This window comes from Mixophyes fleayi, chromosome 3, assembly GCF_038048845.1.
Source record: "Mixophyes fleayi isolate aMixFle1 chromosome 3, aMixFle1.hap1, whole genome shotgun sequence".
In the NCBI taxonomy this organism is placed as follows: domain Eukaryota; kingdom Metazoa; phylum Chordata; class Amphibia; order Anura; family Limnodynastidae; genus Mixophyes; species Mixophyes fleayi.
In genome coordinates, this window is record NC_134404.1 from 316,534,228 (window position 1) to 316,558,223 (window position 23,996).

Consider the following 23,996-nt stretch of genomic DNA (forward strand, 5'->3'; position numbering starts at 1 on the left):
AAAACCCTTAACCTGCTTTCTGTGTTATTAACATTCACAACTACTATGGTACAATCACTGATGATGGCTGTATTCACGCTGCCACAGACACCTGCTTTGTATTTGCTAAAGTGAGGATGAAAAATATGTGAATATAAAAATGAGTGCAACAACAATAAGACAAGAAAAACACATGGGACCTGAGCAGAGGCGGGCTGGCGAGTCTCAGCCGGGGGGGCGCACAGGCGGCCGCATCACCTGACAGGCGATGCGGCCGCGTCCTCAATGACGCGGCCGCAACGCCTATCATGTGATGCGGCCGCCTGTGTGATGACGCGGCCGCATCGCGTGTTTTGCAATGCGGCCACAGGTAAGCATTAAAAAAAAATGGTCATTCACGGAAGGGGGGGAGGGTCAGACGGAGCGGCCCGGGGGACCGATGCCCCCCTGCCCCCTGACCCAGCCTGCCCCTGGACCTGAGTCATAAAGGCACATAAACTGGGCCTGAGTCATTAAGGAGAGCAAAGTAAAAAAAAAAAAGGAGTACGTTTGTTACTGGACAAACCATATTACAATGCAAGGGGTGCAAATTTTTTTTTTTTTGCAAATAAGTTAAATACTGGCTATTTTTGTCATGTAGCACACAAATATGTGATAGCTTTATTTGTACACTGAAATTTAAAGTTGATCTAGGACATGCCCTAACCCAACTATAAATCTGTCCCCACATTTTAAATATACTTCCCCCTCCAATGCAACATGGTTTTGGCCAGGTGCAAGGTCACTGCTTTTTTATGCTTTGCTCTCCTTAATGACTCAGGCCCACTGAGCGCATCGTGAAACCGCACATAAATCGTCTAATCTTACTCCCGAAGTTAAAAAGCAACGGACCTGAAGATATGTGTGGTGATGACTACGGGTGTAGGTCATACTTGCCTACTGTCCCGGAATCCTCACACGGACTCCAAGAAGAGTAGACAAAGCTCCCGCATTTGCCGGGGCTTAACCGCATTATTAAGCTCCACCCCCTCCATTCAATTTCAGCTTTTTATAATGGGGGTCGGGGCTATAGTGACAATGTCACCATGGCCCCCTCCTACCCCATGTCACATGACTTCATGACTTCTTTCTCCCCCGGTTAAAGGTTGACATTATTGGTGTAGGTTTACTCTGTTCTACTAAACCAGACACTGCAGGATACCTATGTGGAATATAAAATCTCAAAAATAACCCCACAGAAAACAAATATATATTCAGTTAATGTTACCTGTCAATATAGACATTTATGATTCTACATTTGTTTTTTTCAAGAAAACATTTATTAGGGTGTTCTTAATGTCTACTGTACATAATAACAATTTTTCAGTTGCTCCTGGTTGCAAAGACATGTTTTGGCAGCTGTCATAATTAGTATTCAGGACTTATACTTGACCCCTAACTATAGCAAGAGATATGGCAGAATACCAGCGTACTGCTTGGTGCGCCGGACTGTGATTTGGACGTGGGAACAATATACAGTAATGGGAACGCCCTTAATGTACATCATAGTTGCCTACTCTCCCGGAATGTCCGGGAGACTCCCGAATTTTTCTCAGTTCTCCCGGACTCCCGAGAGAGTAGGCAAAAATCCCGGATCCAGCGTCTCCCCGTTGTTGTAGATGGTGGGGGCGGGGCTAACCGCGGCATCGTGGTCCCGCCCCCTGCTGCGATTGGCCAGAATGTCTCATGATTGACAGGGGGCGGAGCCAAACGGCGCATCCCCGCGTGGCCACGCCCCCTCAACGGACCCCCTCCCGGACGGCTGTCTTTAAAAGTTGGTAAGTATGATGTACATTGCTTATGTAAAGCTGCACATTCCCCACCCCATTCATTTCCCTAAATCATTGACAGTAGTAAGTGCCATTTGCACTCGAAGATGACTTGGACGTGGCTGCGTTCTGTTGCGTATCGCCCGGCACTGAACGTGCGCAGAGTGATTTGAATAGCCTCCATCAGATGGGGTAGAGGCTAATACAGTAGAGAAGTTTAAACATGCTTGGGAAAGACATAAGAATATCCTTATAAATTGGGGGAATTCAATTAGCCGTGTTACACCCCAGAACATCTCGGTTGCGCATTTTTAAGGTTACTACAGTAAAATCTCTGCACAGTACACATGTAGATTGTTTTGATGTATGAAAGGAAGTTGCAGGACGTGGGGCCCTTATGTATGAGAGGAAGAATAGCTGTTCCTCCAGCGCAAAAATGTTAGATTTCACCAGAGATAGAGCTTCTCCCTATTTATCAAAGCCCCCGGCTGCTTACGGCTGTCAATACCTGCTCTCAAATAAATATTTTTTTCTATTTTGATCAAATGAACTTTTTTTTCCCTCTCACTTTTCTATTTTATTATTTCTATTTTTATGTTATATATATATATATATATATATATATATATATATATATATATGGTAGCTGGGTTAGGGTTAGGGGAATAAGAGCCAGCTCCTGGGGTAGATGGTAGTATACAGCAGCTGTAATCAAACAAGTCCAAGGTTTGTGTACAAACAGCCTCACCAACTTTATTGAGCAGAAGAAAACAAAACAATAATTAAACACCTTCCCTGACCGCCAACTAAACACAAGTCATTACTGACTGTCAAGCTTAAAAAAACATTAGAAGTTCCAACACATATAGTTTACTTAGATATCAGGCTTTCTCCTATGGAGACACTGCAATCTTTTCCCCCCGGGCAGAGTAGCTAGGATGTCTAGTTTGACTGCCTTTTAACACCCTTACCCAGGAGAAAGTTCTAATCAGCCCATCCTCAGGCTGGAGGCCCAAAAGACCAAAAATGCGGCCCAGTGGATAGAGCCCACCCTCGCCCATCCATATCCCATACTTACCAACTTTCTGTTGGTGAAATCCGGGAGCCTGCAGAGGAGGTGGGCGTGACGGGGGGGGGGGGCTCCAAGTGACGTCATTTTGGACCTGCCCCCATGACGTGATGACGCAAAATGCGTCATTTGACAGCGGGGGGCGGGGCCAAACGCCGCGATTCACCGGGAATCGCGGCGTTTGGGACTTAATTCTGCCCACTTCACTAGGAAGTGGGCAGAATTATCCAGATGCGGGGGATTGCCACACTCGCCCGGGAGCCCGGGAGACTCTCGCAAAATGCGGGAGTCTCCCGCAAAATCTGCCATATCCCCAGGAACAATTTACCAGCTGTTACTAAAGGTCAAAAGCCCTTAGCAGGCTGCTTAAATTCAGACAAACATTTTACTGTTGTTTTTAAAACATGTAGGTCAGAAACCTGGGACAAAACATACCTGTCCAAAAACACTATTTCAGTGTTTTTTATCAATATATATATATATATATATATATATATATAAAAACTGAGCAGCCACTGCATTACAATAACCTGCCTAATATAGTATAGGTTGCCCTTGTGCCACCAAAATAGCTTCAACCCATCGAGGCATGGATTCCACAGGATCTTTGGAGATGTCCTGTGGTATCTGGGACCAAGATGCTAGCAGCAGATCATTTTAGTTCTTTGCAAGGTGGGGCCTACTACCCTCCCCCCACCCCCATTGTATAGTATTTTAACTGCATATATACATTTCACATAAGAAGTAACATGCACAACAAGTAAATTGCATCAGTGCAGAAATACTTTCACTTGCACACACACCAATAAAAACAGCCATTCGTTCCTCTATTTAGAAAGCACATATCTTCATACATTCAGTAATATTTAGAACACAATGGAAATGTATTCTGTAATTCCAGTGAACAGCTCTTCAGGTAAAATGGGTTAACGGCAGGATCTAATTAACTGAAGGGAAAAAAAAATCAAGCCTTTGGACATTTTTTTCCAGTTTTCTTTGACTCTCAGAAATGCTGTAACAAAATAAAGTTAATTAAGAAATGAAAATTAAAGTTAATTTTCTTGGCTACATTGCTACAGCGACTCTGAGTGGTAAGTAACATTGTACTACTTGGTCAATGTACAGCGTCCTTATTTCAAAACAGGCTTAGAAAAAAACAAAATTGCTGAAATAATGAATCATTGAAGAGGCTCATTAAAACATACCTGTGGGAATTTTTTTTTGGCTAGGTCTGTGGTACAGTACTGCCAGCTATGCAGGAACACAGAACAGCGGTAATGTAACAGATGCAGGGCTCTCTGTCCGCTGTGGGTTCATGACACATTAAAGTTCTTCTTCTTCGAGTCTGCAGGAATCTTACAAGCATGTGAGGCATATTTAAGAACTGTCCCTTAAGAGTGTTTAATATAAATTGAGACATCATTAGTATGATATTGAAGCAGCATACGTTCAAGAATATTTAGTTTAAGTTAATGTAATGCTTAAAGTGAACTCTAAATCCCAAATTTGTCAAGATTTCCATGAACAGAAGTCACTTGAGATATCATCGCGACTTCATTTTGAGTTGAATAAATAATGAATGGACGAATGTAATAAACTTTGAGTTAACCTTTTAACATGGGCTTCATAATGATTTTCCAGTTGCTGGTACGAAATGTTTTATTTAACAAAAATAGCTGTGTGCACATTCAGATTAACTACTCTGTATACAAATATACTACAAAGCCAGTCACAATGATTCAGCCTCCTAAATGTATACTCCAGTCCAGGGCTGGACAACCTGTCGCTCTCCAGGTGTTGTGAAACTACAAATTCCAACATTCCCTGACAACTATTAGCTAACTAACAATGCACCTAGAAAGCCACACGTTGTTCAGTCCTGCTCTAATCTCTGTATACCTTCCCACTAGTGCTCATTAGTTTGCCAAACATCACCATCATCATCACCATTTATTTATATAGCGCCACTAATTCTGTACAGAGAACTCATTCACATCAGTCCCTGCCCCATTGGAGCTTACAGTCAAAATTCTCTAACACACACACACACACACACACACACACACACACACACACACACACACACACACACACACACAGAGACTAGGGTCAATTTGATAGAAGCCAATTAACCTACTAGTATGTTTTTGGAGTGTAGGAGGAAACCGCAGTACTCGGAGGAAACCCACGCAAACACCAATGACTTATGCCTATCATTCTCCTTTAGCACGACCCCCACTTTTGTATCCATGGCTGCCACCAGAAATTGTGAGGCCCAGTACAAATGTAACAGGGCACCTCTCATTCCTTCTCTCAACCCATCCCATTTCTAAATTACCCACTCCCCTTCCATTCTCTCCAGCCATCCAGTGTCCCCAGTTCTATCTAATCCCTGAGTAGTGATGTCATTAGTTACGTGACAACAGCGAAGCTGCAGGGAGCCACTCTCTCTAGTCGTAGCTCTCTGTCCGGGAGTCAATGACCTCTCTCTCAGGAAGGTGCATACTTGGGGGCTGGGATTGGAGCCATAATGTCGTCCCCCATATTCAATACAAGCCCCATGTTACAGTTACACTCTGGAATACAATTATTTCCCATATTACACTAGCTTGTTTCCTTCAAAGTTTTAAGTGTATCCTGAGTGCATATATCTTCAGGGCAGCCTATTAAACTTCTAGGTACCATGGTGGTATACCACTTATGTATAGAAAGTAACCTCAAGGATCTATCACCTACACCTGCTATCCACATCATATTTAGTCCTTTTCTGTGATAGCCACACTACACCCTTCCGCTCTTGTTATTGCCTCCACCACAATCTGCTCCTCAAATCACTGTATTCCTGTGCTTGCACATAAACTAGCGGACTGGCCGACTTTCCCAGCGTTGCTTAGCACTCGGCAACATTCATCTCTGCAAAACATATGTGGCTGGTCCACTGTACCAAATTTAATTTAGATTGTAATCTCTAGTGAGCAGAGCTCTTGTACAGTCTGTTTCATTGTTTGTTGTTGTTATTCATGAGATGTTCACAATGTAACACATACATCAGTGCATATTCAAGTAGGATATATACAGCAAACGGTCACCAACATAAATCACACTACTAGACATGTACAGAAAATTGCTAAGAGCTATAGGAGTATAAGAGGAGATAACAAAGCAGTACGGTAATTTACAGCGCGCCTACAATTGTGGTAACATACAAAAAGACATAAAAACAAATTGCACACTGATAGCTTTTTGTCTTTATACCATAAGTCATAGTGCTCCATAAAACTGCTCTGTGTTTTTTAACATTGACTTTACAGCCATAGATACTATGTTATTGATGATAACAATGAACAATTATTTAAACAAGAAAAAGTGGTGTTGCTGGCACGATTCTCGCTTTGAAAAGGTGCGCTACAACCTTATATAACACTATAGATAACCTCTTCCTAATATGATCCAAGCATGCTGTGGCTGCACAAAAGACTGGCCGTGGGATTGTATAACATAGATTAGGTCTCTGTTTTATGTCTCTGCCTTTGTGCTATAGCATTAGCTAAATGAATGAGGAAAACTAAATCACACATTATTATTATTATTAATTTTTATTTATAGGGCGCCACTAGGTGCCCGTAGCGCCTTACAGGGACAAACAAAATTGCAATACGAGGTGAGACAGCACAGAACAGTAAACAATAATCACAGTAACTCAGTGAGCTCAGGGCACAGCTAGAGAGGTGGGGGAGGGGAGAGGGGTAAGTCCGCCAACAGCAGCACCTAGGAAGGAGGGCACGGAAGAGAGGGAGACCCCCAGGGGGAAGAGGAGGGAGCGAGAGGGTACGGGGGAAGAGGGTCCTAGGTAGCTGGCGAGCAGAGTTAAAAGTGGTGGAGACAGGAGGAGAGAAGACCCTGCTCAAAGGAGCGTACAATCTAAGGGGTGGGGTAGACTGACAGAGAGACACGGGGGAGAGAAGGAGAAACGGAGGATAAGGATAAGGGAAGGGGAATGAAGGGGAAGAGTCAGAAGAAAAGGTAGGAAGTTAAGTAGGAGACTGGAAAGCTTTAAGAAAAAGGTGGGTTTTTAAAGCCCATTTAAAACTGGACAGATTAGGGGAAGTTCTGATGGAGGGAGCTTGTTCCAGTGGAGGGGGGCAGCGCGGGCGAAGTCTTGGATGCACACGTGGGAGGAGGTGATCAGGGGGGAAGAGAGGCGACGGTCATTGGTCGATCGGAGAAGGCGGGATGGAGCATGAGTAGAGAGGAGGGAGGAGATGTAGGGTGCTGTGGAGTTGGCGAGGGCCTTGTATGTAAGAGTGAGGAGCTTGAACAGGATTCTGAAGGGAAAGGGGAGCCAGTGAAGGGATTGGTAGAGGGGGGAGACAGAAGAGGAGCGACGAGAAAGGAAGATGAGCCTAGCGGCTGCGTTAAGTACAGATCGAAGGGGAGCGAGGTGAGAGTGGGGGAGGCCAGTAAGGAGGAAGTTGCAGTAGTCCAAGCGGGAGATGATCAGAGAGTGAATAAGACATTTAGTGGCATCTTGGGAAAGGAAGGGCCGGATGCGAGCGATGTTACGCAGCTTGAATCGGCAGGATTTAGCAAGAGAGAGAATGTGGGGGCCAAAGGAGAGAGAGGAGTCGAGGATGACCCAGAGGCAGCGAAGTTGGGGGACAGGGGAGATAGAGGTGTTGTCGACGGTGATAGAAAGGTCAGAGGGGGGCGAGTTGAGGTTAAGTTTGAGGAAACGAGGACATCCAGGAGGAAATGGCAGAGAGGCAGGTGGACACCCTAGAGAGGAGGGAAGGAGAGAGATCGGGAGAGGAGACGTAAAGTTGAGTGTCGTCAGCGTAGAGATGATAGTTGAGGCCGTAGGAGCTGATGAGTTCACCCAGGGAAGAGGTGTATAGAGAGAAGAGTAAGGGTCACATATGCACAAACAAGTATGCTCATACACATCCATCATCATCATCACCATTTATTTATATAGCACCACTAATTCTGCAACGCTGTACAGAGAACTCACTCACATCAGTCCCTGCCCCATTGGGGCTTACAGTCTAAATTCCCTAACACATACACACACACACACACACACACACACACAAACACACACAAAGACTAGGGTCAATTTGTTAGCAGCCAATTAACCTACCAGTATGTTTTTTTTGGAGTGTGGGAGGAAACCAGAGCACCCGGAGGAAACCCACGCAAGCACGGGGAGAACATACAAACTCTAAGCGCTACGGAATTTGCTGGCGCTATATAAATAAATGGTGATGATGTTGATGATGATACAAACTCCTTACAGATAAGGCCATGGTCGGGAATTGAACTCATGACCCCAGTGCTGTAAGGCAGAAGTGCTAACCACTTAGCCACCATGTTGCCCCTGCTGGTGGTATATTGGAGGACCAGCCCATTCTGGGATGGCTGGCAGTGGGGTATCCCCCCCCCCCTTTGCTTGTCCCATAGTGGGCTACCTTGGGCTGGGTCACTGGGCCATCTGCATTTTATTTTATTTAAAAACGTTCCTAATAGGCTGCTGAGTTGAGCCTTGCGCCTTGGGCTAAAATTTACCAGCCATCCCCTGTCCATCCCATGTTGTAGAGATGCATCTGAAAGGGAAGGTAAAGCAGACCAGCTATTAGAGAACAAAACTGACCCTATTCATACTAACAATTCAGAGTGAGTTCTGCTAAAGCTGAGGAGGACGGGCGATACACAAACAAACAAAGTCCCCGTTTAAAAATTATGTTTTTCCGTGTTATGAGTTTTTTGTGCAAATATAATAAACGTTCTCGATTGCACAGTGTATTTATTATCTCTATATGTACTATGATGATGCAATAATGGCAATAACATTATTGCATTTCATTACGAAAAGAGGCTCAAGCTGTCAATACCCCTTAAGTGATAATGGTGTGTATTATGTGCTAAATTTAGTCTAATTTTTTGGATTTGACTTATGGAGAGCCCATATATATGTAAAATAAGCAATTGTTATGGTTATGTCTCATTCCCTCTTGATATATTTATTTTATCAAGTTATTGCAATGGTAATAGTTTCATTTATATGAAAATATCAGCCATACTATTCTCTGATATATACTCTAATAGAGATGGGAAAAAACTTAAATAGAGGTAGAAAAAACGCATTTCCTTGACTAACCCCCAGCTAGGCGTTTCTATTAATGGTGAGATCAAGTATTAAAATAAGATCTGGAGGAGAATAGCATTGTTATAGCAAGTTCAAGACCTGAATTTAAATCACATCCCGTTTATTTGAATGCATTTGGGGAATGTAGGTGGAGATATGCAGATGAGCATCTTGACAGTTTATTATCTATCCATCTATTTCATATGGAAAAGGAGTCAAAGGTTACTGATTTACAAATGTAATTAATTCCAGAACTAGTTTTAATAGCCTTGAATCCAAAGAGACTTGACCTTAGAGGGGTGCTGTTCTGTATGATGGAGCTGTGAAATGAAATAGGAGAACCTCATTGAAGGACCGAAGACCTATAATATTCCCAGCTATTGAAATCAGCTTTAATAATTTAGCTTGATTAAAGTTCTGATTTGCATAATGGTTGCACAGACTGAAGAGGTCAACCTAGTAAAGGAAATTAAACATTTTCTTTTTACATATTTGTTTTAAAAACATGGGGGATATGCCTATCCCTTTCTGTGTCATTGTACTTCTGCAGGTGTTGGATCTTTTATTTGAAGACACATTATCCAGAAAGTGCCAAAAAAATAGAAAGAAAGAAAAATGACTGTTTTTCGGTGACTTTGCTAAAAATACATTTTGCTGGTAGAGGGTGGGTATACGCCAGTTTGCATAGCGTATCTTGTGTGAAATTTTTGCTGCATACGGGCATGGCTCCATACCTTTTTTTTTAAGAGTAAGTTACTCCCGTTTTGCGCTCAACTTGGCCCCCAGTGTTTCGCCCTAGAGTCACTGTTAAGCGCCGCAAAACTATTTAATGAGGGGGACGGGTGCCAGAGGCAGTGTGTGAAAAGATGGCTCATTTTTCAACGTATTGTAGACTTAGTTCACCAAATTTATGGAAACAAAAGGCTAATCAGGAAAATTAAGCATTACAGATAACATATAACTCCCAACTGTCCCCGATTGTGGAGGGACATCCCAATTGGCAACCACTAAAGGGTAGGGCGTAACAAAAAAGTGGGTGGAGTTCTACAAAACTTTTCCCATTTGTGGGTTGAGTATGGACCTGAATGGGGCGGAGCTTATTTTGCTCAATTTTGTGATTCCAAATGTTGAGAGGTATGATAATAGACCAGGTACCTTTGGGTTTCTGTTGTGATTTTACAGATCAACTATCTACAGCAATTGTCATAAAATACTTTGGCAAAACTTGCATTGCTGGGTTTCCAACTGCAAATGTATAAAATCTTGCCACAATAAGCCTGCAAGTCAATGAAAAGCTTGGGTTGTACTGTATCCATCTAGTATGGGCCCTTGTTCTTTATACGCCTTTGAGAACATGCTTTATATGTCTATGTGTACATTTGGTTATATTGTATCAATCAAATGCTAAGTATATCATCTGATATTCCCATACTTTAATGCACAAAACAGAAGGTAATATATGCAACTACTGGCATGTGCCATCCAAGTATACTGAAAGTTTCCTTATTTTCAGTATAATAATGTTGTTCTTTTTCTATCCTTATAGGTACCATATCCGTCAATACTATACGTACGCCTTACACAGCTCCTGGTGAAAGCGAAATTCTTGACCTCGATGATGACTTGTATCTTGGTGGTTTGCCTGAAAATAAAGCCGGTTTGGTTTTCCCAACTGAAGTGTGGACAGCTCTTCTGAATTATGGATATGTGGGATGCATAAGAGACTTATTTATAGATGGCCAGAGCAAGGACATCCGCCAGATGGCCGAACTTCAAAGCACAGCTGGAGTAAAACCGTCCTGTTCTAGAGAATCAGCGAAGCCTTGCATTAACAATCCCTGTAAAAATAATGGTATTTGTAGAGATGGGTGGAACCGATACGTCTGTGATTGTTCAGGTACTGGATACCTTGGCCGCTCTTGTGAGAGAGGTTAGTTATTTTTTTTTATTATTATTATTATTATTATTTATTTTGTAGACAATATACAGTACATTGCTATGCATAAAATAAGAAATAGCCGAGAAACTAATCACTTCACATGCTTGTAATGTAGGATAAGTGCATGTATATATGTATGAAGCCAATAACCTATGTGTCAACAGCATGAGAACAGAAGGCAATGTATCTAAAATAATTTGTAGTATGTTGAAATACTGGAATACATGCTGTAACGGAATTACTGTCATCAAATTGTAAAACTATAGTGTACATTTTACATTATGCAAACCACTGTAAGTCAGGTTGGCTGTACATCAAAATAACAGTTCCTTTCGCAACTGAAGGTAGCAATTTTGTGTACTGAACCAATATTAATGAGAATGCATGATATCATTTTACAAACATTTTGGGTTATATTTGCTAAACTTCAGGTTTGAAAAAGTGGATATTTTGCCTATAGCAACCAATCAAATTCTAGCTTTCATTAATTTAGTGCATTCTACAACATGACAGCTATAATCTGATTGGTTTCTATAGGCAACATCTCTACTTTTTCAAACCTGCAGTTTAATAAATATTACCCCTTTGTATCTGTGATGTGACTAGTTCATAGTGATTAGATAACCTGCATTTACATGAGCATCTGCCTGCACTGCGTGTAGGTAATGGAAGCACTAGTGTAGGAAGAGGTGCACACACATCATTTGTCGGCCCTGCTGTCATAGTAACAGTCAGGTGAAGGTTCCCATGAGTCAATTTTCCTCTGTACATTGGACTCACCATCTCCCACTACCATTATAGCACAATGGAGCGGAAGAGGTTATTACAGCGCTTTCTTGAACATCTGGTTTCGTTCGTTGCCAGATTGGACCAAGTTGCTCCAAAAAACCTTGCTCCAACTGTATTGTGTATTATATATATTTCATATTGGAATTATTAAAGCTATTACCTTTACTCTATGTCAAATCCAACATATGATATATGGCTTGCATACCTATAATATATACCCAGTTTGTAAATGTCAATAGCACATAACAGCAGGGGTGGTGATACTCCCTTGTGGGTGCTGCTCCCACTTTCAGGCCCCCTCCTGTTTCTGAGGACTTACACCCCATGCCGTTTCTTACCTTAGCCGTTGGGAGCTTAGGGTGGAGTCTTCTGCTCCTCAGACTTGGAGTGTGGAGCTGGGCGGTGACATCACAGAGCTTCTAAAATATCACATCAACCTCACAGGTAAGAAGCTGCCGGCTGCTGTTCCACCCTAGCAACTGTGCCGTATATATTAATAATGTCCCAGTATAGTGCATAGGCAAACCGAGGGGGGTTTTCTAGTGCCTGGAAACCCCCCTCCAAGGGGGTTTCCTATGATCACTTGGAGTCCATGGAGAGGTCTCCAAATGGGTGTGGTCACACAGCTTTTCAATCCTGTTGGGGTGGATGCCAAACTCCAGGGCATGAACAGGCTACAAACTAGCATCACCTACCGTGCAGCCATCACAATGAATACTGATAATGACATTCTATCATTCTGTTGATCACTTAAGGGCAATACAAAGTATCTCCACATTAGGCAAATCTTTTTCAAGTGTAATTTCTCTTTAAACATACTTACAGCAAATTCTTGTTCTCTATATATAGCCAACAGCAATGGATTCATGTCACAAACTGCAAATTATCTTACAATGCTGGAACTGCATGACAAAAGGAAATGTAATGTTAGAGCTGTAGCGCACTTATCACTGCGGTACTATGTCTTGTTTCATAAAACCCAGCAGCATAGCTAGGCATGAGGAAAGCACAAAATAATGGGCGCCCCATGTTGTCTTTCTCACTCAAGTGCCGCCAACAGGATCTGTTTGAAATATCTAAAATTCTGATTGTCAGCAATAACTACAAACAAGGAGCCTGCGAGGTTTCATTCAGTCACAGAGATGTAGTGTATGAAAGAAATGTGTGAGATAGCTCTAGAAACCAAGTTATTTCCAATTTTATAAGGTTAGAAAGTTTTACTCAAGTACCCCAGGTTTGTGAGAGTTATTGTCCTGTTTATCTGTGTGATAGACAAATTTCCGCTACAGATGATTTTCTAGAAGCTCTGATATTCCACATGGTTTCTAGGGTTAGTTATACACAAAATTAGGCTCTGGGCAGAAATAATTTTAACACCCATACTTCACAGACACGTTGCATGTTACATTATACAGACCCATTGCACAAAATCTCTCTCTCCAAAGGCGGAACTAGCAAACTGTGGACCCCCGGTGCAGAAAGGCGGGCAGGAGGGTGCCGGGCCCCGACCCTCAGCATCTGTCATGTAGCGGGCCCCATTATCTCCATGGGCTCCGGTGCATGGCACATGCCACAACCACTGTCTCTCTCTCTCTCTCTCTCTCCACCTCTCTCTATCTCTCTCCCTCTCACTCTCTCTCCAGCTCTCCTTCTCTCTCTCTCTCTCACTCTCTCTTCCTCTCCCTCTCCCTCTCTCTCCTTTCTCTCTTTCCAGCTATCCTCCTCTCTCTCACTCTCTCTCCCTCTCTCTCCCCTCTCTCTCTCTCTCCAGCTATCCTCTTCTCTCTCCCTCTCTCTCCCTCTCTCTCTCTTCCCTCTCTCTCTCTCTCCAGCTATCCTTCTCTCTCTCACTCTCTCTCACTCTCTCTCTCTCTCCAGCTATCCTCCTCTCTCTCCCTCTCTCTACCTCTTTCTCTCTACCTCTCTCTCTCCAGCTCTCCTTCTCTCTCTTACTTTCTCTTCCTCTCCCTCTCTCCCTCTCTCTTCCCTCTCTCTCTCTCTCCAGCTATCCTCCTCTCTCTCCCTCTCTCTACCTCCCTCTCTCTTCCCTCTCTCTCTCCCTCTCTTTCCAGCTATCCTCTGTCTTACTCTCTCTGCCTCTCTCCCTCTCGCTTCCCTCTCTCTCTTCCCTCTCTCTCTCTCTCCCTCTCCCTCTCTCTCTACAGCTATCATTCTCTCTCACTCTCTCTCCCTCTCTCTCTCCAGCTATCCTCCTCTCTCTCCCTCTCTCTACCTCCCTCTCTCTTCCCTCTCTCTCTCCCTCTCTCTCCAGCTATCCTCTCTCTTACTCTCTCTGCCTCTCTCCCTCTCTCTTCCCTCTCTCTCTTCCCTCTCTCTCTCTTCCTCTCCCTCTCTCTCTACAGCTATCATTCTCTCTCTCTCTCTCTCCAGCTCTCTTTCTCTCTCTCTCATTCTCTCTCTCTCCCGCTCTACCCCTTTATCTCTATCTCTCTCTCTTCTCTCTCTCCTCTTCTCTCTCTCTCTCTCTCTCTCTCTCTCTCTCTCTCTCTCTCCCTCCCTCCCTCGGTTCAGTAAATAACTACAAGGGTAAGTTCTGGCACCTACAGTGTAAGTAGATTTCCAAAAACTAAGAGCCGGAAAAATTTATTGTGCTGAGCTAGATCCGGTGACAAGTAAACAATGCTATAAACAAAGTATAACAGAGTGGTTCCAAGACAATGAGCTGAGCGTTGCCTCATATCATATACACAGTTACTGCTGCCAAGTATCTGGTGCCAGCTGTAATATGCCAGTCAGATCTGGTGCCAGATGTAATATGCAGAGCAATATTGGTGGCAAGTAAAATATACAGACCCATATTTGGTGCCAGGTAAGATACTTATTGACCCTCAGCCAAGGGCATATTTTATCCTAATGGCGACTTCCTGCCCTGCACTGAACTCAGGAAACAGGTATAATCAAATATTTACTGAATGTTAGACCAGCGGAGGTTCAGCCATCAATGCAGGGAGTGCGGCCTCTCTGGGGTCCAGCATTGAGGGGGCTCAACCTCTCTTTGGGAACTTCTCTGTGTATGTGACAGATGCAGCGCATGCTGAGAACAGCAAACCAGTTGCCTTATGAGGGTGCATGGACAATTGGCAGGCTCTTTACTTAATTCTACTTCAAGCCTCAACAATGCCGTGTTCTGGCCGGGTAAAGATTAAAATAATAATAACTTCCCGCACCTCATATATCACCCGGGGAATGCATGTATTACCGATGTATTACCGAACTTCAGGGAGTCCTTTTACAAACTACAAAAAAATGTCGGTGTATAGAATTTGTCCACCTACGGCATACATACTGTAGATGAGTTCTCATTTTACTTTTTAGAATTGCCCCTATAAAAACCATCTACATATGCTTTTACAGGATTGTGTGTCTATGTGGAAATGTGCATTGTGAAAAATGTACTGATTTTTCCTTAAACAGACCTGAGACTGGGTCTTATGCTGTTCTTTAGTAAGAGAGAAGATGGCGTTCACCCTGGAGGGAACATTTTGCTCAGCAAGCAATGCTCTTGCCAGCAGGGGTGCTGTGAAACATACAGGAGGAGCGAGAATAGGGCAGTCTGAAAGTGAGTCCACCTGTCAAGGTAGAGCTCTCATTCCTGAACTGGCTTTCTCTGTACCTCAAGGCTCTCCTGCTGTGTGGGATGGAGGGAGCATGCAAAAGGAGGAACATAGAGCATAAACAGCACTTTGAAAATAATGCTGTCTCTCAAGCAAACGGGGCTCTGATTCTACCAATAGGAGAACCAGTGGCGGATCCAGGGGGGGGGGGCGATCGGGGCTACCAGGGGCTTGCTGGCGACAGCTGCACACTGTGCAGGTCCGTTCAGCAGTGACAGTGTGCTGCCTGACTGCTCTGGTTGTGTTTTAAACACAATCAGAGCAGCGGGGCAGCACACTGTCACTGCAGAGCGGACCTGCACATACTGTGCAGCCGCCGGCAGCCTTAGAAGTCGGAAAGGGGGCGGGCCCTAAATCGCCCCCCCCCCCCCCCTACATCGCCCCGGGTATAGCAATTTCCTAGATCCGCCCCTGAGGAGAACCCAGGCGGTTGCTTAGGGTGCCAATTGTCAGGGGGCGACTAAAACACTGAATGAGGGATATAATTTCACTGATCCAGTGTTTTTTATACCCCTGTGGTGCCCACACACAGAACGCTAGTTGCTAACATGAAGGAGAAGCTGCTTTGGCTATGATGTCACAGCACCATATTCCAAGTCTGAGGAGCAGAGAACGCCGTCTCCACTACCCTCCTGCCAAGGAGAGAAGCAGTAGGTTGGAGGGGGGCTACTTCTGAGTGTGCAGGGGCGGGTGCCACCTAGGGAGCCCCTAGGACTTGCATTGGCCCTAGGTTGGTTGTTAATAGGGAAGAAGCCCAAATGGAACAGAAACAATAGGGGCAATTCCAAGAGGAACAGTTAAGACCAAATTCTACATGAGAAATGTGCAAAATTCTGCACAATACCCAGGAATGAGACTAACATTCCGTGGAACATTCCGTGGACCAGACAAATCTTTACTGAGAACCACACATACATTCATTAGTTTAGTCATTGAGAGGCAGAAAACCTAGCAACATCGTAAAGTACAATGGAATACGCACAGTGCTGAAATGACCTGGAGTTTCAAGAAAATGCATCAGTGTAGCAGAACAAAGAGCACATTTGGGGTTGTGACTTCTATTTCATCAAGCGATATTGTCCAATTCCCGAATGTCTTGTTTTTTTACGTTTAACTCCTGGACAGGCTTAATTTTAAAGTCGATAGGTCACAAAGCAAAACCGTGGCTGTCACAGTTCATTGTGGAATGTACTGTAGAGTAGATACCAATCCACTGAACCATTAAGTAAATAAATAAAAAAAATGCTGCAGAAAAAAATGTAGTGAAAATAAAATAGGATTTTATTATGTTCAATACTGTGACATTTTGACCGTGCAAATAAAAACCAGAAAACCCAGAGTCAATGTTATACCTCAAAATCTGTTCTCTGTTGGCTACTTACTGGGATCTCTGCAGACTGTTCCTTCTCTGGTGCAATGAAGCTGGCAGAGGGCTTAACCAAACTGTCAGCTAAATTACAAAATCATTAAATTAGTTATGCAATGTATACCACCCTGTGGCAAAATACAGCTACTGCATATGGTCATAGTAGAGATAAATGAGGAAGAAAACGGCTTGCATATTGCCCTCGTTTAAACAGGAACAGACAGCATACGCTGACTTGCAAAATAAACAGGAGACATGCATTTCAATAATGCAGTTGACAGAACAATATTTAAATCTAATTTGTGCTTATTCTTTTTTTTTATTTTACATTAAAGCAATTTACGCTGCTAGAAAAGAGCAGCAATTGTTCAGTGATAATCAATTGCCATTAGATTTGCAGAACAATGCATTTAGGGAGTCACTGCAGCATGAATAAAGAACATATGTTAGTAGTACTATTAGATCCAGTTATATGGTACAAAGAGGAGCTGATGTCTGATAAGGGGGAGAGTTTGAGCTGCAGCAACAATAATACATTGGGTTCTATTTATGAAAGGTGGTGTCACCACAGCAAAAAACAAGACATTGGCTTTCATTATCTAAACTGTACTAGAAAATTGCAGAATATGATGCAGCACATTTTTTTTTATTGTATCATAGTGTATTCTATATGTACTATTCAATCAAGGGGGCTTCGGACGGGGCCAAAAATGACGCGATTCACTGCGATTCATTTCGAATTTAGGGAGTCTCCCGGACATTACGGGAGAGTTGGCAAGTATGCAGAACATTGCCACAATTACTTTACAAAGTATATTGCACACTACATATATTTCAGGGCTGTCGAAAACATAACAGCATATGTGTATACATGTTAATATCATTGTTACCTGTAATGTCCTGGAAAGTCCCAAAGAGAGCTTACAGCAAGGTACCCTGATAACGCAAATTGCGTCTTCCAGCTCCACCCGCCTCAGTGTGTGGGTGGAGGTCATGAAAAAGTTAACATCGTAATGCTTCAGTTAAACCGTGCTCAGGGATGTTCCACTTATGACTATAGGAAATAGCGCAATATCCATTGTTAAAAATATTGTACACATTTTATTATTAGCGCTAGAACACACAATAATAAAAGCTAAACATGTAATTATAAAGTATAGAATGATATTCAATTCACAAACACATGCACAAAAAAAAAGGTGGCAAGGCACGGGGCTTATATCAGACATCAGCTGGATATGCCAACATCCTCCGAGTATTTTAAGTGACCACAAATTAGATAACAGACAATAGATGTCTTTGTAGCTTCACAAAAAATCACGTCATCATGTCCCCTGCACTTGTCACTTGGACCAAAAAGTAGATAAGTGTGATTTGCCTCGCCCACTTGATGATGTGAACAAGCCACTCCCACCTCTTTTATCCATACCTTACCTTCGCGTCTCCTGGAAGGGAGATATGAAAAGTAGGCCCGTATCCAGGGCTGGTGCTAGAGTCCTCGGTGCCCTTGGCACAATTTCAAAATCCGCCCCCCCTCCCGTCTTTTCTTACCTTAAACTTGGCTCCATAAAGCTGCTCCGACTGACACTATCGGACTGTGATGATGATGTCAGACCCGACAGTCAGTGAGTGGAGGGGAGAAGACAGATGGCCGGTGCGCCCCATCAGCTGTCAGAGGGGAGGGTGGCGGTGGTGATCCATAGCCCCTCCCCCCTTCCCGTGGATCTATCTGAACCTGTGAGGCGGCCGTGGAAGGTATCCTCCGCGGTCGCGGCACAGTATCAAAGTACAATAGTAAATGCATTTTACTTCTGTGGCGCCCACTAGTGCCCGGCGCCCTAGGCACCTGCTTACGTTGCCTAATGGCCTGCCCGTATCCATTTACTACAGTCAGTGCTAATATTGTTGCACATAGTGGATTAGTCATAGTCATGAATTATGAGACGGCAACCTATAAATCCACTAGGAATTATGCACGTCACTGACCTCAGTGATGTCATTACTTTCTAATGAATTGATGTGCTGCATGTTCACCGGCTGTGTGTATCATTGGAAGAGAAGTAGACAGATTCCTGAAGGATGCTGGCTGAGACTGATTTATTCATAGTGGTCTTAATAAGCAGCCTTCACAAGTGCACCTACTTCTCTTCCACTCATACATTTCTCCTATGGTAAAGAGACTGTTGTCTGCACAGAGGGAACAGTCTATGAGATTCTGCTCTGGTGGGGGAGCTTTGTCCTAAGCTGCCAACCCATAGTGCATTCACCAGCACCTTCAGTGCAATGGATTATGTGTTAAACTGAGCAAACACATGAATGACTGAATATAGTCCTGTGTATGGATGGACGTTATCACACCAGGAACCAAAATAGCAGCTTCCACAAATATTAATATAATTATTTTTTTTATTATTATTTTTTAAATTCTTTATTTATATAGGGCCAACATATTACACCTCACTGTATAATCATATTATTATTAATGCACATCTGTTCCCGAGCTTATAGTCCAATTTCCCTACAACAGACATGCAAATACACCCTTGGGCCAATATAGTCAAATGATAGTTAACTTACCAATATGTTTTGGACTTTTGGAGTAACCCGGAGTATGATTGTACTTCTGCACATACCCACTTCATTAGCTGTCATTTTAGTGACTTCTTGAGGCTTCTATAGATTTTCTGAGAGTTTACTTATCTCTTGTTCAGTACAACAATACAACAATACAATTCTACTCTCTGCAATACGCTTCCTGAGGACACCACCCTTAGCCCATCTAACAATGGCAGTCTCCATTAGTCTGTCTGGTCTGTAGGTTGAGTAAATGCCGGGCTTTGGCGTTTCCAGTTTTGCCGTCGAACTTGTAAACATGGGAATTGCCGAATGTTATCTGGGATACTGTTGTTTTCAGATCTGGAGCCCGGTGCTTTCAATATTACTCCCAAAAGCGCCACTTTAGGGAGAGTTCCCGTCTTTCCTTTTGTTCAGCACAGACCAGCTCCCCACATAAAACTGCATTGGTTGTACAAGAGAATGAGGCTTTCCATCTCATTTGCAAGCAGCAATTCACATCCTAGGAATAACCACAAATGTATGGAAACCCCCAAATTCCCATGGCTCACCCAATCAGCTTGCAACCTGCACAAATACATTTATATTATAAATTCCAGGTTGAGAAGTAAGTACCTGGTAAGTTTATCTGGCGAGCCATGGAACTCCTAGGCACCAATTCGACACAGTTCTATTTGGGGGAAGAGGCCTATGGGAATAAAACAAAAATGTAGGAAGTCCAGTTCTGTCTCTCTGTTCATCTCTATGGAGAGGACTGAAGTCATTTCTCTCACCTGAGCTGCAAGCTCACAGTGATATACAGCTTCTGGAGGCTCCCAGCTTTAAGTAATGATGGTGAGAAAATGGGTGTTAGCCCAAAAATGGACTTTAACACTGAAAATTATTATTTTCACCATGGGCCACAGCAATTATCACGTCTCGTTCTAGGGCAGCAGCTGATGTCTCAGGTACTCTGATTCCCAGCAGCATCAGATACAATATTCCCTCTTTATCATGCTAGTTTAAAGCATCAGTTATAGGTGGAGTTAAAGGGACGTGACATTATAAAAAGGGTATCATATAATATAATTATATTGTAATGTACTATTGTGCAGAGAATATACCCGGTGATATGTGAGTGTAGTGGTATAAAGGGGAAGATTGGGGTTCTAAAGAAGGAGCATTGCATATTAGCAATATTTTTAATAACATATTAATGGCCAGTATTAATGGCTCATGGTTTATCCGTCTTAAAATGTGCATAATTGCCTAGAGAATCACTTTTTTTTTTATTAAAATGTTTAGTATTTTGTATTATTATTTGGAATAAACAGCAGTTTATGAAGCTTTGCTTACTCCTTCTGGCTGTTAACATGGTAATTAGGCCTAAAGATATGATGAGGCTGTTTTCTGCTACTTTTAAGTCTGTGAAACTGACATAAGACCGTGGCATGCAAAATCTCTGCAGTGCTCCTGGTACACAATAGCGGAATACATCAATCAAACTCATACCGCTCATCTCTCTACCCAAGCAGATTCTAGACACCTAGCCTAACATGCCATGGCAGCATTTTCTAAAAGCACTGCTAAAATTAACTCTTAGACGACAATATTCCTTTCATCCCTGTAATGGTGATGATGGCAATAAAACTTTCTCTAATTGCTATTAGAATGTCCAGCAACCAATATAACCACTACTGTGAATGATTATATATAACATTATTTGTACATGCAGTATGTATACCATATATATATATATATATATATATATATATATAATTTTTGTCTCTATACTATGTTGCTTGTATACCCAATTCGACTAATAAAATGTTTCAGGCACAATCTGTTCCTGCTCCATAGAGCGTAGTAGGAGGTAATTTGACTTACTAAAGGTCAGAGAGCTGAAGCTGGAAGGTGAATGAGGCTTCCTTGTCAGCGTTGGCATGTTAACCATCTGCACCATCAGATGTAATATACAGGAATTAGTGCATTTAGCTGTGGATGTTAAACTGTACTTATAAATATGTATCTTTGTATACTATGATATTTTACATTGCTTTGTTACAATAGCTGTTCTGTAAATTATTTAGTTATTTTTGTTTTTCATTTTACAGATGCTAAAAACATAAACAGCTGTTTTGGTTTAAAAATAGGCACACCGACTTGTGTCTGCTGACATTAAGGGTCAATACAGAGAACTTTCATGGGAACTTTTTACCCCAAGGACTGGGCACAGGATACGCAGTCACCCCCTAAGGTTAGAGGAGAGGAAGTTTAACAACCAGCAAAGGAAAGGATTCTTTACAGTAAGGGCAGTCAAGATATGGAATTCACTGCCGGGGAAGGTTGTGATGGCAGATTGAACTGATATGTTTAAGAAAGGGTTAGATACATTTTTAGCGGAAAAGGTTATCCAGGGTTACGATCGTTAATTAAAATGAAGGATAGTAGTGGATCCAGGGAGAAATAGGACTGCAATATTGGGTCAGGAGGGATTTTACAGATTGGCGGCTGCTTCATCTGGATCAATTTCAAATATAAGAAAGGGATCGCAGGAGATCCAAAACAGGTTGAACTTGATGGACTGGTGTCTTTTTTCAACCTCATTAACTATGTTACTATGTCTACAGCCATACTGGCTGCACTCAGTTCATCCTTAACGCCATTCATTTTAGTTATATCTGTTAGATATGTCTCCAAACATTTTCATAACTATGCCAATAGAGTCATACACAAGGTATAAATATATATTGATATTGTTCACTTCAAGAGGATAATAGAATTCTGAGAATGCCCTTTGAATTTCTTCACATGCTTATTAGTTAAGCCAATCTGGAGTTCAAACAAGGCTGAAACATGTTTTCTATAATGTGAGTTTTCTGTGTAAGTACTATCTTGCATCACGCCGCTTGGGATACTTGATAAGTGCAGATGAGAAACCCATTAATAGGCCTTGTGTTGAATATTTCATGCAAAAGAGATGCAAAAGTGAACTGTTCAAGGTACTTGTAGATTGGGGTTATGAAACCCTGCTTTTGAATGTCCGTTTGTATACCATGGGAAAAAATTCAAAATATTATTTTTTTAGCTATATTTTGCATAAAGTCATAGTTAGGCATAATGTTTTCAAGGTAATTTTCCCATACAAGAAATTTGCAGAACTTGTAAATGCTCCAATAAATGGCAGAGTAGCCTTAGAAATGTACCTTTCCATGACTACTACTGTAATTTTAAATAATTTTATATTATTTTACATGAATACCCAGTTTCAATGTTTATTTCCACTTGTCATTTCAGTACAGATGTAGCCAATGTTATCCCAAAATGTATTATTTTCTATCTTGCCTTAAAGGTCTTTTAAGAAAGGTTAATACAGTGTTTCTCAAACCCAGTCCTCAGGGACCCCTAACAGTGCAGGTTTTCCAGGTCACCAGTGATATAATTATACCACCTGTGGATCTTTCAAAATGTGTCAGTCAGTAATGATTACACCTGTGCTCCAGCAAAGAGATATGGAAAACATGCACTGTTAGGGGTCCTTGAGGATTGGGTTTGGGAAACACAGTTTTAATATGATAAACCCCCTAATGTAACTAACATTTTTGTTACTAGAAATCCTCAACTAACTGATATAGTTCCATGTAGCATCTTCTGTTTTAGATATATGACATATAAATGGCTAGAAGTATATCTATATTAAATGACATTCATGGGCATACATGGAGTGCAGGAACATAAATATCATTAGCACAAGGCCACCATCAGCGTCAAGAATAGTTTGCAAGAAACCTGATAAATATAAACGCTATAAAATGCTTTTTAAGAGTTCATTCACATGATACGAACATCTTTGCAGAATTTGCTTACGCAGCCTTCAGAAAGGTAAGGAATGCAACAAGCGGGTATAGTGATCACTGATCTCTATGTCTGACTTTTTTTGGTAGTCACATCAGCAGCGGTATAAATCACAAGACACACAAATACTAGAAAAACGTGCAGGGGCACAATCAGCATCTTACGCTGGCACTAGTGTAAACAGCAGAGGTGGGCAGGTAATGAAATTAATGATCCAGATACCTACAACATTTTCAAATCAATTTGCTTAATTTGCACTCAAAATGCTGCATGTGTAAATTCTGCAAATAAACTCATTTGAATAGACCCTAAAGTAGATATTACTTGTATTTATTATTTCACATTATTTTAAAAATAGCAACAACAATGTATGTCATAATCACCATCATTTTTTTCTTCTTTCTTTTCCTCTCTAAATCCGGCTTTTTAAACTGTGAGTTTTAAAACTCACAATTTATGGAGGCAACAACATGCACTTTTATTTTGTTTTGTATCCTGCTGCTATAAAACTAAGCATGATTTATTTTGGCATTATGATCTTTCCCTGATTATACATAAAACAAAAAACATCAGTCTAATCTCAGGGTTGGTTTAGTTTTTTTATGGAATGCGGCAGATGGAATGACAGATGTCACATCAATATAATTTGGCTCACACTCTCATTTTCATTGTTGAGCACAGCATGCCAGTATCTTTTGCTTAAGACTCTCTCTCAGGTATACAATATATACTGTAGGTTTAAGCTACAGATATATAAGCTGCAGATATGTCGTTTGGCTACTCTACAGTATATGTTGCACTTATACTCTTGCTAGAGTACACAAATGCTTGTGTTTTGAGCAAAAAATATGTTTACCA

General features: G+C 42.0%; 1 protein-coding gene across 22 annotated transcripts in view; it reads left to right on the top strand.

Annotated features, from left to right (window-relative positions):
- Positions 1 to 23,996, top strand: part of NRXN1 (neurexin 1) — a 1,083,382-nt gene that overhangs the window by 496,238 nt on the left and 563,148 nt on the right. For all 22 annotated transcript variants that reach the window (XM_075204069.1, XM_075204087.1, XM_075204059.1 and 19 more), the window contains one exon: positions 10,548 to 10,931. In XM_075204069.1, coding sequence (XP_075060170.1) covers positions 10,548 to 10,931 — 384 coding nt within the window. The remainder of the gene's footprint in view (positions 1 to 10,547; positions 10,932 to 23,996) is intronic.